The sequence below is a fragment of the Mytilus galloprovincialis genome, chromosome 7 (genome assembly GCF_965363235.1).
Source record: "Mytilus galloprovincialis chromosome 7, xbMytGall1.hap1.1, whole genome shotgun sequence".
Classification (NCBI taxonomy): Eukaryota; Metazoa; Mollusca; class Bivalvia; order Mytilida; family Mytilidae; genus Mytilus; species Mytilus galloprovincialis.
In genome coordinates, this window is record NC_134844.1 from 36,445,898 (window position 1) to 36,463,365 (window position 17,468).

At 32.6% G+C, this 17,468-nt stretch overlaps 1 protein-coding gene across 1 annotated transcript; it reads right to left on the minus strand.

The window, feature by feature from the left end:
- Window positions 1-925: 925 nt before the first annotated feature.
- LOC143081662 (cholecystokinin receptor type A-like) lies at window positions 926-2,630 on the minus strand. Its single transcript, XM_076257422.1, has one exon. The coding sequence runs from the start codon at window positions 2,308-2,310 to the stop codon at window positions 1,162-1,164; it is 1,149 nt and encodes a 382-aa protein (XP_076113537.1). The 5' UTR covers window positions 2,311-2,630; the 3' UTR covers window positions 926-1,161.
- Window positions 2,631-17,468: the final 14,838 nt, after the last annotated feature.

Genomic DNA, 17,468 nt, shown 5'->3' on the forward strand with positions numbered 1-17,468 from the left:
TTCATAGATTCAGTTACCGTCTTGCATCTGTACATTTTTAGATAGGCTTATTCAAAGGATCGATAAGTTTACGTTGATTGTATTGAAATTTCCGTGTTCGGTAAACAACATCTCCGTGAAAATTAGGATGTGCTATCCCGTTTGATATAAGTTTTCTACGGATACAACCAAACTTCTACACCAACTCTTTGTATCTTTGAAAGAATTTAACAAGGGTTTTTAAAACAATTTGGGGTAACGTAACAAATAATCAACTAGTAATACATATTACGTTCATTGAAACCCCAAAATATCACAAATATTTGATTTTAAAATTTGAATATATCTATAGAAAATATTTTGCAAACGGGATAGCACATCTTATTTTTTACGGTGATGTTGTTTAGACCGAGTAGATAAATTAAGGTCAAACAAAGACACGCCTAAAAGGTGTACAATAAGTATTCACAGCACGTCTCTTGAAAAAAAAAGCACACTAACAGGCTAGTGAGCACACAGTTTATTTGTATTTCAAGAAATTTCCAATACTGTCAAATGTACAAGTATACTGCTGTTCAATAGTCACATTTAATGAATGTGACCTTCCGAATTAGACTATTTACCGGCTTTGTAATAACTATTATTTATCTGTTTGTCTATTTCATTTTTAGCCATGGCGTTGTCTATGAGTTTGACTGTCCCTCTTGTATATTTTGCCCCTCTTTTGATGTAAGTGTCATTAATTATCATTTATGTAGTTGACAAACAAATCGTAGATAATAAAACAGTATTTCATATACCGAATAAACAGAAACAAATAAATAATGAAATGATGATTAGTTTTAGATTAATTATAAATGCTGACAATACATGAACACAAGTCTTTTGAAGACATTTTGTACTTTTTTTTTTAAATTTCTTATTTTATTTGAAAGAGCTTCCACCATTGAAATACATAGATAGAGTAATAATCTATTACACAATAAAGTTTCTATGACAGTCTAAATCTAACATATTGAATATCATACTTTTAAGCACACTTGGTAAATATCTACTTGATCATGCATCATCTTTTACTCTGAAATATCTTTTGTTCTGCTTTGTCGTAATTCATAATTTTAAATAGACAAATATAGAAAGAATCATACGTTTTGTACAATAGTACCTGTTTTTTTTTTTTTTTTATGTTTGACAACGTGTTATTGGAAGTTTTGATCTCCATACTGTTTTTTTTCTACATTTAAAATGTTCAGTAGTTGATTTAAACAATATTTTGCATTTGTTTCTAAAGGCTATATCAAGGAACCCATAAATAAAAGGGTTTACAACATGGTTAATAGCGAAGGATTTTTCTGCAAGAATAACAAATGCTATGGAGGTTGAGCCAAAGTTCTTAGTGTAATCCTTTCCAAGTGTTGCTTCAGTGAGGCTAAGAAAAACAGAAGGCACATAACTTATGACAAAAGAAATTCCAATGGCGAATGCAATTTTTGTAATTCGGTACGTAAATGATTCATCTCGAATTACCGGTGTTGAGTATCGTCCGTCTGAAGTAAAAGCACTGGATTGTTCAACAATTGAAAACCTTCTCAATTCCAAATCTTTTGAATTTTGACTATTCATGCTTTGGACTTTTTTTGGTGCATGAAATCGATTCCGGTAGCGCATGTGTAGCACTATTCTTCGGCCTATCAAGGTATACAGTACTATAATAGTCATAATGTTGATAATAGCTATTGCCATTATAAGATAAAAGTAAAACACAGCATAAGTCATTCCTACATATTCCTCAGACACGGTACATTGATGACGTATTTTATTATCCAAGAGAGTTGTTGTAATGCCCTGTAGGAACATTTGTGGCCAGGATATACTTAGTGAAATCATCAATGCTGTAAAAATAAGAACATAGGCAGTTTTTGAATTCAAGTGACCTTTCAGGGGTTGACAGACTCTCCGGTATCGATCAACGGAAAGAAAAATCAAAATAAATGTTGACCAGCTTACCACAAAATAATTATATGTACGAAAGATTTTGCACATCGCTCCTGAAACGAAGGTGAACGTGTTCATAGTTTCGTAGATTTCAAATGGTAGTGTTATAGAACAAACCAAAAAGTCTGACACAACTAGTCCTAGTGTGAAAATCGTATGCGTTCGCTTTGTTTTCTTTCTTCCAAATATTATAAGCACAAGTAAATTCCCCAAAAAGCCGAACACAGTCAAAATTCCTATAAAAGATACAGGTAAAATAAACGTCTCTGTGTCGATGTCAATATCAAACGACACGCTATTATTTTGAGTTGCTGATATATTTTTTTCCATGGTCATCTTGTACTCGCAAATATCGTTGTATCTTCCTCACTCAAAGTGTTCTGCTGCAACTAAATGTTAAAAGCTGTCTCAATTTTTAATCTTTAAAATTTGATGCACAACGTCACAGAAATAATATTTTCAAATTCAATTTAAAAAAGACGAAGTTTAACTGCGCTTCATGGTTTTCCTTAAAGATGATAAATATAATTGCACCAAAATCCACGTATTATTCACAAGGGGAATCATTTTCATCTATTGTTCTGCAAGTCTGTAATCAATCCTACTATTGTTACAAATTATCGGTATAACCTGATGCTGATCATAAGGGATTTAAAATTGAAACCTATAGAAATATGAAATGATCTTTAAGTATTGTAACAACTAAACGTTTACTTAAGATTAATTGATGTTGAAATATCGTAAAATAGGTGTAACATGTTTGCTAAACATTGTCATTACAAATTGCATTTAGATCTTCCCTATCATTAAAGTATGAAACGGAAGTGTCATTATGGGTGTTATATTGACCCGTCCATTTCATTTTGTTGATATTGGTCTAAGTTTTATCGTGACCTGATATTTTGTTTATCCTTACTTTGGAATAACAAGAGGCGGAAGATACCACACAAACAATCACAATTCATAAGCCGAAGACATACATTAATTCAAAAGTTAGCAGGTGCTTGGTTATACAAATTGAAGTGTCACTATCATAATGTATGTACCTATCACCTACAGTGTTAAAACTGAAAAAATGAGAACAATAGAAAAGTAACTCGTCTAATGGAAAAGGAAACACAATCAATAGACTGTTTGCGCAGTTATCATACTGATTAAAGAATATTTCTGAACAATTGTCATAATCTTAATGAACGTATCCGTTAACATATATGATATATGAAATATACATGCAATATGATGTCTTAATGTTCAGTACATGTTCAGTACACCAACTATCGCGATCGCCTAAGTATAAGTCAGTACTCAGTCTGGTTCATGTAATTAAGAAAAAACCGCCTAGAGCGTTAAATCCAGTACCATTAAGTACATTTTAGTACAAGTCAGTTCATCGATAAAATCGTTGTCCTGTACTTAACAGTGTATAAAAGTTACATGAGGCTTGCTTCGCTTTGATTAGATAGGAATACATTGAAAACAAAACGCGAAAGAAATCTTAAATAATAAAGCGACATATTTGGCAACTGGAATGTAGATACATGTTTTGGGTTAGGGTTTGGGTTAGTGTTTAGGTTAGGGTTAGGGTTTAGGTTAGGGTTAGGGTTTAGGTTAGGGTTTGGGTTAGCGTTTGGGTTAGTGTTTGGGTTAGCGTTTGGGTTAGTGTTTGGGTTAGGGTTAGGGTTTGGGTCAAACACTTACCCTAACCTATAAATCCCAAATGTGTTAAAATTGTTGATTTGGAGGCCTTACTTTATCTCGGAACGGGTAAGTCTAGAAGGATAACCTATTGGAGTTTCGTATTAAGTTTTTCACGAACTTCTTAAAACAAAGAGTTTTGTAGGGATGGGGGTCAGGTTATGATGTTTGAAAAAAAAAAAAAAAAAAAAAAAAAAAAATCTTTCAAATATCATTGAGGTTGGAGAGTGCGGCCGTACACTTCAGTGATACCAATAAGTTTTCATCCTCTAGATCGCCTTATCATCTTTTGGGAACAGTTGATTTTAAGAAGATATCTCTATTCAAATCCATTCTACATCTGTTTGAAGATTGAAGTCAAAGGCACTTTTCATACTCTGTACATGCGGTTCTCTTTCATAAATAGACAAAAAACATGAATATTTACTGCTAAAATATTTGAATGAAAATAGCAATAACCAAGGATTTGTATAGTAATATACTAGAATGAAATTCAAAACAGTGTGGCTGTGGCCATTGATTGACACATTAAATTCATCCATTGACTGGGACAATTTAGGTGAACGTTTGTATGTAACGACCACTGATCACTTTATATACACATGCATTCCTTATACTTTACAAAAGTTTTTGTTTGATTTGTAAATCTTGAATGACCATCAATTAATGATACCAACGACTTTTATACAAAAAAAGGTGTTGCCAGTTCATTGAAATTACTGGTCTTCGACATCAACATTTAATACAAAATTAATTTTAAACTAGCAGCTGATCTTGGTATAAAATTTAGCAATGGCATCAAAATAATCATGGACAGCGTGGGCGGATCAAGCAATATCAAAGAGGTGTTTCAACCATAACTTTATGCCAAACTTCAAAAGTAGAAATAATGATCATAAAAATGGGGTTCTAATCCCTGAGAAACCTCCCACTGGATCTACCACTAGACAGCTCAATGGGGTAACATTATTGACAAGGCCTGTTGGACCTAGACTAATATATATAAATAAGTGTCATAGTCTTAGATCGGATGTATTCAATTTAACATGGTTTTTGTGGAAAAAGTAAAGAAATTGCTGTTTCAACATTTTATTTGTACTAGAACACACCCGCGAAATCGCTGGCAATCAGAGCGTGGTTGAAAGTATGTTAAGTGTTCTAGGAAGAATTTTGCAAAAGATTTAATGACTGTAGAATTTCAGGAAAAAAGTATCAAAATTCATAGGTACTTGGGGACAGAAAATGTTTTTTTTTATCCCTCCTTTATTTCCCAAATTCCCATTTTTTTTTTTATTAATTTCAATATGAACATACATTTAGTATATTAAGAACATTCAAGTCAGGAGCCTGTGATTCAGTGGTTGTCGTTTGTTTATGTCTAAGCCTTACATATTTTTTTTTTATCATTTATTTTGTACATAAATAAGACCGTTAGTTTTCTCTTTTGAATTGTTTTACATTGCATTTCGGGGCCTTTTATAGCTGACTTTGCGGTATGGGCTTTGTAGAAGGCCGTACGGTGACCTAAGGTATCAAAAGACAGGTGCGTTGGGACAGGATAATTTTTTTCCTAGCCCTGCTCCTCCTTTATTTTTGAAAAATTCCCATTTTTTTTAATTTGTATTAACATTAATAACGCATGCATACCTTTAGCGCTTAACTGTATATAATGAACATTTATTACTATAAATAAAGTGTATTTGCTTTTTACTTTCAATTCTCAGGTTACTAATCGATCCACGGCGGTAATTTCTATATTATACAGATTCTCTCTCTTTTTAGTTTACTCTGTGACCGCCGTGGATAGTAAACTTGAATTTTGCGCATGTCCTAAGCCAGGAGCCTCTGGCCTTTGTTAGTCTTGTATTATTTTAATTGTAGTTTCTTGTGTACAATTTGGAAATTAGTATGGCGTTCATCATCACTGAACTAGTATATATTTGTTTAGGGGCCAGCTGAAAGACGCCTCCGGGTGCGGGAATTTCTCGCTACATTGAAGACCTATTGGTGACCTTCTGCTGTTGTTTTTTTCTATGGTCGGGTTGTTATCTCTTTGGCACATTCCCCATTTCCATTCTCAATTTTATTGAAAAAGATAGCAGATAAAAAATACACTTTATCGATCCACGGCGGTCATTTTTATATTATACAGACTCTCTCTCTTTTAGTTTACTTTGTGGCCGCCGTGGATAGTAAACTTGAAAAAGATAGCAGATACAAAATACACTTTATTCGTAGTATATGTATGTTCAAAGAATACAGAAAAACGCAAACCGGAAGTCTAATATGACTTAAAATTTCGCCCAATGACGGAATCAATATCCGGATGCGTATTTTCTTGTTTTTCTCCCAAAATACAAATGTAACTCATTCTGAATAATCATAAAAATGGATGACAAATGCGACTATGCACTGTACCTATAGGACTATGCACTGTACCTATAGGACACAGAGGCATGATGATTACTTTATTGTGGAAAGAAGAGAAGCGACACACAAAATGATGTCTTCTCGTTTAATAGTATAGATAATCAGAAGTCAAGATTTATCTTTATACACAAAATATCAAGTTTTTTTTTAGATGAAGTTATATTACTGAACAGCTGCCCGCACAATTGGTGCATACTGTGACAAATTACCGGTAACATAAGCATTGTGACATATGAAATAATAGAAAGTGCATACGAAATTCGACAGTTGTCTGTTTTAAGGTAAAAAAAAGTCACATATTTATATAAAAGCGGCATATGTGTCTCTTTCTGTTTGAATATTTAAACCAGCCTAAGGTATTAAATACTCCAATTAAAATCGTCAGTTTCCCTAGAGAAGGTTTGGTGGTTTTCTCATGGCACTTCCTCCACCAATATACACAGACCTCCAGGAAATTGTACAATTATATTCATAATAGTGCGAATGAAGTGAGACAAGCATTATAATTCTGCACACAAACTATTTTATGTCAAAATCGAACACCGAACACTACTGAAAAATCACAAACAACTATTTTATCGATGTACTGATTTGTACGAAAACGCTCTTGACGCTACAGAATCGAATGCAAGGCTTTTTCTCTTTATTATTGGAGTCAGTACTGAAACTGAACTAGATATCCTGTGGGGATCAGGGTACTGAACACGTACTAAATAACTGAAAAAGATCTTGACATTTTCGGTCTTTCATTGTTGACATAGTTGTTGTTTTAGTGATCAGGATAACAACACAATATTGACTGCTGTACCCCACTTTTTGACATGTTTACTTATTATTTCTTTTTGAATTACTTGCACATTGCTGTCAGTATATGTATTTTTATATATGTCGACTGGGATACAAATGATAGGATGTCCTTGCTCTATAAATAGGTTTAATCCACCAGTTTCTATATATATAGAAATGCCTGTACCTAGTCAAAAAGTGACATTCGTTTCTCATTCGTATGACGTTGTCAGTTTATTTTCGACTAAAGTGTTTGAATGTCCCATTGGTATTTTTTGCCTCTCTTAATGAGTTTGTGCTTTTGGTATTGCCATTGATAATGTACTTTCCGTTTGAAATTTTCATTGGAGTTCGGTATTCAATTTGTTTTTACTTCTTTTTATATTTGTACATATAGAATAAGAATAACACAATTTGTCTTATCTCATTTGACGTCAGCAGGAAAATTTACGGAACTAAAATGCACCAATATAAAAGACAATCAAATACCACTACCAATATGTGTGACATTGTATATTTAAAACAATCATACTTCTTTATATGAACAAAGATGACATGTAAAAGAAAAATAGTTTGTTCCTCAAGTTGACATTAATTTTGACAAGCACACACACTGGACAATATAATAAGTATTAACAACAAAAGTAGTACGTCATTCATTTGCCATAAGATTATTAGTTGACAGACTACCATTGAAAATGGTTTTTTTCAAAATTATTCGAACCCTGTTTTTTTGTAAATAAATTCTAAAATTGAAGGAAGTCTAACTTTACTAATGTTTGTGCTAATTGGCAGTAAAATAACCTCGAGGGTCATTATTTTTGTTTATACGAAACGACTCGGAGGTTCAGAAAAAGTTGAAATATTAGTGAATACCACAGTTGGTTAGCTCTTTTAAATGTTATAGGACCAAATGTCCAATTAATTAAGTCTGTGTGAAAAACAAGGAACTGGTTACAAAATAGATGTTATATATTTTTTTTTTATAATAAATTAGATTGAAACGGTGATATTAAAAATCGGAAATTAAATGTCTAAATTAACGAGCTGCTTATGTTACGAAAACAATGATCCTGTATTTACAGTTTTTCTGGGAAACTCTACAATTTCACATCAATACATAAACCTTTACATCAAGTGCACCACTTGTTCAAATCGCAGTGTTTTCGAAACAATATATTGACCTGATTAACAATTTTACCCCTGTCAGATTTGCTCTAAATGCTTTGGTTTTTGAGTTATAAGCCAAAATCTACATTTTACCCCTATGTTCTATTTTTAGCCATGGCAGCCATCTTGGTTGGTTGGCCAGGTCACCGGACACATTTTTTTAACAAGATACTCCAATGATGATTGTGGCCAAGTTTGGTTTAATTTGGCCCAGTAGTTTCAGAGGAGAAGGTTTTTGTAAAAGTTAACAACGACGACGAACGACGGACGCAAAGTGATGGGCCAGGTGAGCTAAAAAATGGATATTAATCAGACCGATTTCTGTTTGGAATGCTTTACATTTGTTATTTCTTGGTTATTTAGATCTTACTATGCAGTATGGATTAACTCATGGTTGAAGGATGTATAGTGGTAATGACAGTATCATAGAAAGTATGTGACTATTAATTGATCTCTAGCATGTCTACCTGTTACATCATGTACATGTAGCATGGTAATAAAGAATGCTTTCATTGCTATCGGTTCTGTTCACCCTAATAACATGTTCACCCTGGGTTCAGTCGCACATACATGTAGAGTCTGTTCGCCCTACTAAAAAAAAATTATTGAGAGCATTGAAGTTGTCTTGAATAAAGATATTTTTATTCTTTAAATTTATAAATTTTATCAAAACTGTATCATGGAAATATTTTAAAGCGAATGTACTTTTATTCCACATTTAATAAAGAAAAAGTAATCATCATGATCATGTTGTTAAACCTACCACTTTCAACTGGGAGAAGTATTGTGTATTCCCTCAGGCTCCTTTGGCTATGAAAAGGCTTCTGACTGTCTGTATGTTGTCTTCATCATCATGTCAAGTTTCCATTTGTTACTTTTAATTACCCTATTGAAACTCTATACCAAGTTTGTAACAGGATGGTGTATAAACTCTGAGTGAAATGTAAGTAGTAAACATCCATTCTCTGTGGGATAAAACTGTAAACAAGTCTGCTTTCTTCAGTTGTTATTTCGTTATTGTAGTAATATGTAGGGAGCGATACTTTTCAGTCCAAAAGCTAATTTCAAATGATATTTTCATCTCTGTGACACAAACTTAGCTTTAGTTGTGTCTTTAGAGTAACATTAGTAAAGAACACAACTATAATTTCTTTGATGACAGCTGCATATTGCATGATAAACAACATCGTAAATTTGCCTCCACATGTTGTGAAGCAGAACCGGAAGTGATAAATTGTTTACAAGACACGATGCACTGAACAAAAATCATCAGTAAAAATGATTTATCTATCCAATTTAACGCAATAAACAATTAATCTTTACTAAATTATCAATTTCTCAACACTGTTGATTGCAGTTTTATAATAAATGCAGAATACATTATGACATATTTTTCTTTACTTGTTTTGAAGTTCAACAAGAGTTGTCTTTCCTTGAAATAGTAAGAAAAAGGGGTTAATTTAAAATGAAAATAACTTTTTACTGATCATAGGCTACAAATATAATTTTTTGATATGTTGTTTGGGAGATTCCATATTTTCTGAAATGCTAAATGGTTTACTACAACTCGCCTGTTCACAGCAGATATATGTTATAGCATCCATCATATTTCCAATACTTATATTGTGAGAAAAACATGCCCATCTGAATTTTTATTAGGGTATAAATGACATTAATAGTAGGCATTGACAATTATGGTTGAAAATATGTTAATTTTTACTCAAAGTATGTCACATAACCAAATATCAAGCATATTGGTTACATAGGGTAAATCGCTTTTTCTTCATTTTGCATGATTCTTAGGTGGAGTGATACTTAAGTAACTGTTTTGTGAATATAGAAATGTAATTGATTATTCATGTAAAGTTATTTAAAAATCATATTAGTGTAAATACAATAGTTTTCAATATTTGATACTAGAATATATATACTGACAATTTATTTTTGTAGTTAAAATCACAGTTGACGTCATGGAGAACATATTTACTTAAGATATATATAACTGTATCTAAAGACGGGTTGTTTCTGTATATCCTTATTTAAAAGTATAGGAAGGCATTTGAGTCTCACTTATAATTGAATTTTGAAAATGCTTTTCAGTAACTCGGTGCTATTACACGTAAATTCTTCCGTGAACCAAAATGGAACTGCTAATCATATTGCCAATATGACCGATCAGAATGGGGGAATTGCAGTGGAAACTGATTATCCGAAAGAGATTTTTGGTGTCACAATTACATTAGGCTGTATAGGTTTAATTGGATGTGTTGGAAATATTTTGGTAATATTGATATATGGCTTTAAAAGTAAACACACAACAAATGGAACATTTTTTGTTGGATTAGCTATGGCGGACATGTTAGTATGCATTACAACACTACCATCGGAAATCATTGAAATTAACAATAACGGTATTTTTGAAATTGAAGCCGTCTGCAAACTTTCCTACTTTTTGACGTATACTTTCGTTATAAGTTCAGTTTTGATGTTAATACCTCTTTCGGTAGATAGATACAATAGGATATGTAAGCCATTCCATCCACAGTGGTACCCTAAAAATGCAGTTATAAGTGTTTGTGTTGTATATGGTCTTGCTGTTGTGTTTTCACTTCCAAACTTACTAATTCGAGGATCACAATTTCATACGAGTGATGCAAATGTGACTGAACAGTATTGTCTGCTTGCAGAAAAATGTGCAAATACGTGGATATCACTATTATACAACTCGTTTATATTTTAAATACCGTTAATTACTATAATCACTCTGAGCATAAGTTATATACTGATTGGTAAGAACATTATCGCTCACAACCGTTTTAGGAATCAATTCAGACACATAACTGTAAGTACTGTATTCTCTGAGATGAACAAATCTGACAATATAGCACAAAATTATACGTCTTCATATAAGATAACAAAAATTGCTTTTACAGTTGTTATTGTATTCTTTCTAAGCTATATTCCAACATCTACCTTTAAATTATATGAAGCAGTGTTCGGACCTATACCGTATTCTACTTCAAAGATTAGAGGAATACTGTTTACATTCCGATTTTTGTATTTGCTTAATCATGTGGTGAACCCATTTGCATATGGAATACTAGATAAAAAGTTTAGAAAACAAATAGCATTGCTCCTTCATATTAGCGGTAGTTCTTGTTTTAATAATCATACTTGATTTCGGAAGATTTATGTAGTATTCAAAATCCCCTTATATATTATTAAACTGTTCATCTACCAATCTCTGTATTGAATTTACATTAAAGTACCAAAATATTATTAAATGAGATGAAAGGCAGTGTAAACCACAATAATATCGCCTCAATTGAGAATTAAGAAAACAATGTATATTTTTCTTTAATTATGACGTTTATTATATAAGTTTGGACGCAATTATATGTATGGTTCTTTACCATCATCAATGTTATTCTCATCAATATCATACATAATAAATCATACTTGCTGTTTTGTATCACACAAAGTTGGGTTTTTTTTTTCAAAAAGATTTATTGTACATTGTTGAAATTGTTTGAAATAAAAAGAAATTTATCAATTTAATTAACTAAATGTACCTAGGTTAATATTGAATCAGGATGCACCACTTATTGAGAGTTTTGGCTTTCCAGAAATTGACAGATGTTAAATTAATGGTTTATGTTGAGGACCAGTTATTAGAATACTGCTGTTATATGTTATTTTATAGCAAAAATGTCAATCATACATTGGTCATGCTTATTATGTGCATTTCAGAAGGAGCTTTGACTTTTTGAATGTATTATAACGAGCACTTAATAACAACGAAGAGCATTCTAATGTACTATTGTTCGTAAGTACCAATTTAAATGGACAACATGCCAACCACAAATACACATAGAAGACAGCATGCATTTCAACAATGTAATTTTGTATGTCTCTTTTTTACTAGACATGTAGAATAAGTAATGATAATATTGAAAAGTATACCCAAGATATGCATGGAACAACTAATTCCGAATGGATGGGATTATTAAGATGTGAATAAGAAAACACGATAAATTGTAAACACTAAGTATACTAGGCTAATTTATTTATGCTTTGTTTTTGTCAGTTTTGCCAGTTTTATTGGTATTATTTGCATTTCACAAATAAGTAGTATTAAACCTTTTAGAAAAAGATCTGAATAATTCGAACTAAAGCACCCTTAGACTTCAGGTTCCAAATTTTAATGACTTGTGACATTCCGCTATTGCCTGGTAACGATTTTGTTTACATCGTATGTTATCACAAAAGTATGATAATAGGACTATTTACAAACTAACCACATATCAATACTGACCGACTAATAATGTAAATTGTCATTGTCGATGTTTTAAAAAAATACTTATTTCATATTGGTCTACATGTTCTTTGTCAAATTATGAATAATAATAAATTGATACCAAATATAATTTTGTGTTTATCGATTTTGATTAACAGGTTGTTTTAACTCGTTTCATTGCTGGACTAACTAAACATTGCGCTTCCGTCTTCGTAAATTATGTTGCCAGTCGTAGCTTCCTGGTAATTAACCTCTGAACCAATGAGAATGAGGAAAAGAGGGCATTTCAATAACATAACAACACATTTTATTTTTGTTTGAATCAATTACATAAACAACACCGTTGATGTATCAAAACATCAAAGTATATAATTATATACCTATAATATGAAGAAGAAAAAAGTTTGTTTGGCAATATATTCAAGTGTCTGTTCGACTTCTAGTTACATGAGAGTTTGTTGGTAAAAAACCCATCGTAAATAGATAGCAGGATTAAAATTGTGTACGCCAGGCGCGCATTTTGTCTACCAAAGACTCATCAATAAAGCTCCAATAAAAAAGTTAAACGATCAAATGAAGTATGAAGTTTAGGAGCATTGAGGACTCGGTTTTCTACTCTTGGTCGGGTTTTAGACATTCTCCATTTCCATTCTTATTTTTAAACAGTAAATGTTTTGTTATGACCATATCAATGATAATTAATACCAACACAGAATTGCTGACTCCTGGGCTGGGATACCCTCTGGAATACCCTATATTCACCAAATTGATTTCCAAACTATGACAAATACTGTGATTGGTAAAACTCATAAGGGGATTTGATGTTTTTTTAATCCCGAAGAATTTATATCGACATATGAATATCTTTGCTACAGAAAAAAAGTACACAAACTTTTTATTATTCATGTTTTGTGTACATTTTTATTAACCAACTAAGTACATTATTGCCAAAAATGACTGTTTATTAAAAACCCTAACTGGTTTTAATACAGACAAACTGGACATTAATACAGGTCCATTACAGAAAAACAGGGCCATTACGGAAGAACAGGGCCATTACAGAAAAACAGTGTTAATATCAAATATAATAAATTTATTATGGCCGCCGATTTTCAAAATGGATCGCCTCGAAAAAAAAGTCATCATAATTTTATTTTGTAAAATACAGTATTGAGTAATGCAATGGTTTGAAAATAATATAATTACAAGATTTTGTTGTATTTTATTTAATTTAGTGACCAGCAACCAACATTAGAGGAACCATATATAGGGATCACTGTTCGTCCTGTTTTTCAACACATAACTATCTTGGATATTTGGTATATTAAAAGCTTTAATATTGTGAAGTACAAGTTATTTTTTTTTCAAACTAAACTGTCATTAAAAGAGTAGATAGTACATCAAGTTGGCAGCAATAAATACACTTTTGTTCAATTGGTTACTAAATGTATTAAGAAATGGATGTTTTTATAATGGCCCTGTTAGATGTCCTCGGTCAGTAATAATGGCCTCGGATGTCTGTAATGGCCCTTGACGTTGCCTCGGGCCATTACAGACATCCTTGACCATTATTACAGACATCCTCGACCATTATTACAGACCTTGGACATATACATGTAACAGGGCCATTATAAAAACACCCATTCATTAATACTATAATAATGACGTCAATAATGATAATAACTGGTTGTAATAAAGATTTAGACCGTTGTTTTTCCCGTTTGAACGGTTTTACACTAGTTTTTTTGGGACTCTTTTTAGCTTGTTGTTCGGTGTGAGCCAAGGCTCCGTGTTGAAGGCCGTACATTGACCTATGATGGTTTACTTTTATAAATTGTTATTTGGATGGAGAGTTGTCTCATTGGCACTCACATCACATCTTCCTATATCTATTTGCAGGATTTTGGTTTATAATAAAACTTAATTAGTACTTAATAATGTCAGCATGAATTTCTCTATCTTTGAGCAAATATTGATATGCAACTTATATATTGCTAAAAGTCCAAGCTATTTGATTGCACACAAACCGTTACAACTCATCATCGTTCTTTCCCCCAAATACTTGTATACAACTATATAAATACGTTAGTTTACTGGACTTAATATATTAGTATAAAAAAGAAGATGTGGTATGATTGCCAATGAGACAACTATCCACAAAAGACCAAAATGACACAGACATTAACAACTATAGGTCACCGTACGGCCTTCAACAATGAGCAAAGCCCATACCGCATAGTCAGCTATAATAGGCCCAGGTAAGACAATGTTAAACAATTCAAACGAGAAAACTAACGGCCTTATTTATGTAAAAAAATGAACGAAAAAAAAAATATGTAACACATAAACAAACGACAACCACTGAATTACAGGCTCCTGACTTGGGACAGGCACATACATAAATATTGTGGCGGGATTAAACATGTTAGCGGGATCCCAACCCTCCCCCTAACCTTGGACAGTGGTATAACAATACAACATAAGAACGAACTATAAAAATCAGTTGAAAAAGGCTTAACTCATCAGATGGACAAACATACAAGTGGACGTGGCCGGGTACTTATACATCCCGACACAAAAAGACGCAATAAACAGATCTGAGAGTACTCGCAGTTATCTAACAGGTAGTTCAAAGCCACTAACAACTAATAAAAAAAATCATGCATCTAAGACTAAACTATGAATCCGTACACATCCAACATCCAATGGATTTAGTGTAAAGACGTCATAAACAGCCAGAGAAAAACATGACCTTGTGCAATGCTAAGTTACAGGTATCGACAGATTGTAGATCCATGAATACATGTATGTATATGTATATAACATACTAGTAATATTTAGTTAGCTTTTGATTTACTGATAACAAAATCAATATTTATACCAATAAAAACAATATTCAATGATCTTATTACAGTGTTGAATAGGTAACCTTTTAGAATAAGTTTATTTAAAGGAGCGACAAGTTTACATGGATCATTTCTAAATTTCCGGGCACGGTTAACAACATTTCCGTTTTCCAGTTTTCTACAGGTACAACCAAACTTCAAAACCAAATCTATATCTATGGAAAACTTAAGTAAAGGTTTTAAGTAATTTATGGTAACGATATCCCTGGTTTAATAATTTACCAGTAATACATAGGTTGCGTTCGTTCAAATAAAAAAAGTCACAACAGACACGGGCAAAGCGAACAAGTTGTGAAATATAAACACCGTAAGATGGTGCCAAAGGAACATCACCATCTAAAAATGGAAAATTAACAATAGGGAACGAAAAATCGTCTCTTTTGTCGTAAATTTTAGTGTGGAGTTTCCCGTTTATAACCGAAATATCTAAATCCAGGAAAGGACAGTTATTACCGAATAAATTTGATTTATTTAAAATAAGTTCCTTGGGGTAAATTGCAGCAGTATATTGAGAAAATAGACCACTTTCGAGTTCATCCGTCACCGGAAAAAACTCGTCAATTATACGCGCCTTTATCACCGTCATTTTTGCGTTTAGGGGCGTCGTCACTTCCTTCCAATGTTGAGCGAGTGGTTGGAAAACTATAATTCTATATTGTACGAATTATTCGGCAAATTGAATTCTCAAAATTGACAATCAACACTGCTGTCATTATGGAATTGTCAGTAAGTACCTACAGAGCAACCGTTATTTCTAGGTTATCCTGCACAAAGACGATCACTAAGACGCTTGATGAACGTAAATAGTGCAGGGATACAGGCGAGCCCCTCTATCTGGTAAGTGACGTCATAAAGGCGTGCATAATTGACGAGTTTTTGCCGGTGACGGATGAACTCGAAAGTGGTCTATTCTTGATTATTTAACGAAAAAATATCATCAAGATAACGGTAAATGTTATCAATTAAATGCTATGTCGACGGGTCTTTACTTAGTTTAGTCATAAACTGTGATTCGTAACAGTACAAAAACAAGTCTGCTATTAAAGGGTCACAATTAGTGCCCATGGGGATACCTACAACCTGTCGATAAACTTTGTTGCCGAAACGTGCATAAATATTATCATCAAGGAGAAAATTAACAGCTTCAATCATCTCATCACACCTCCAGTAAGTATATCTAGCATATTTACCTTTCTCATTTGAGAAGAAGGCTTTAAATGAGTTACAGCAAATATATCTACATTCAGCTTTACCAAACGACCATTTAATTAAATAGGAAAACTATTGTTTAATGAGATAGTGTGGAAGTGTAGTGTAAAGAGTAGAAAAATCAAAACTATTAACAGAATCAAAAGGACCATCAAAAGCACGTAATTTATCTAAACTATCCAAAGAATATTTTATTAAGTTTGGTTTCATAACAAAAGTATAACAATATATCATTTTCAATTTGAATTGCATGGTACGAATTTGTACAACATAATGTTAATCACAGCAGGAAACTATAGAATTGATCAGGTAAAGAGCCTACAGGGGTTAAATTGTACTTAAAAACAACTGAATTGCTGCATGTCTACTTGTACCTATGTGCAACGGATATTGGTCTTCTAAATGAAATACGTTCAAGTTTTTTTTTATTTCTAACAATTTATATGTAGAACTGTTTTTATAGATTTTTTATGCATTCTCCGGAGCGGAGGGGTAATTAAGGTTTACCCTCGTTCGTCCTGCCATACACCCCGAAATCACTTTCCGTTCTCTAACTTGCTTACCAACCAAATGTTTTAGAAAAACGTAAACTAACAAAAATACCGAAATCCAAGGAAATTCAAAATGGAATGTACCTTATCAAATGGCAAAATCAACAGCTCAAACACATGAAACGAATGGAAAACAGCTGTAATATTCCGGACTTGCACACAATGCTTAATGCACTACAAAACGGATGTCAAGTTCAAATTTGGATTATGTCACCTCAACGGTTCTGTTATACTACCTTATAATTATAAGTTATATGCAAGCGGTGTATCATCTGTATCCAATGAACAAATTTTCCATTTATTGTTTTTTTTTTGTCGTTGGGATACTGTCACGATGCCGTATACTCCACGTCCTCTTTAACTCATAGTTATGATATTATACGCATTTTAAAATGGTGCGAAGAAGGGCATCGATGGCAAGTCTAAGTAGGTCTACTGTTGTAATCACTA

Bases quoted from the DNA above. Each gene is read 5' to 3' on its own strand.
- LOC143081662 (XM_076257422.1), bottom strand. From the start codon at position 2,310: ATGACCATGGAAAAAAATATATCAGCAACTCAAAATAATAGCGTGTCG.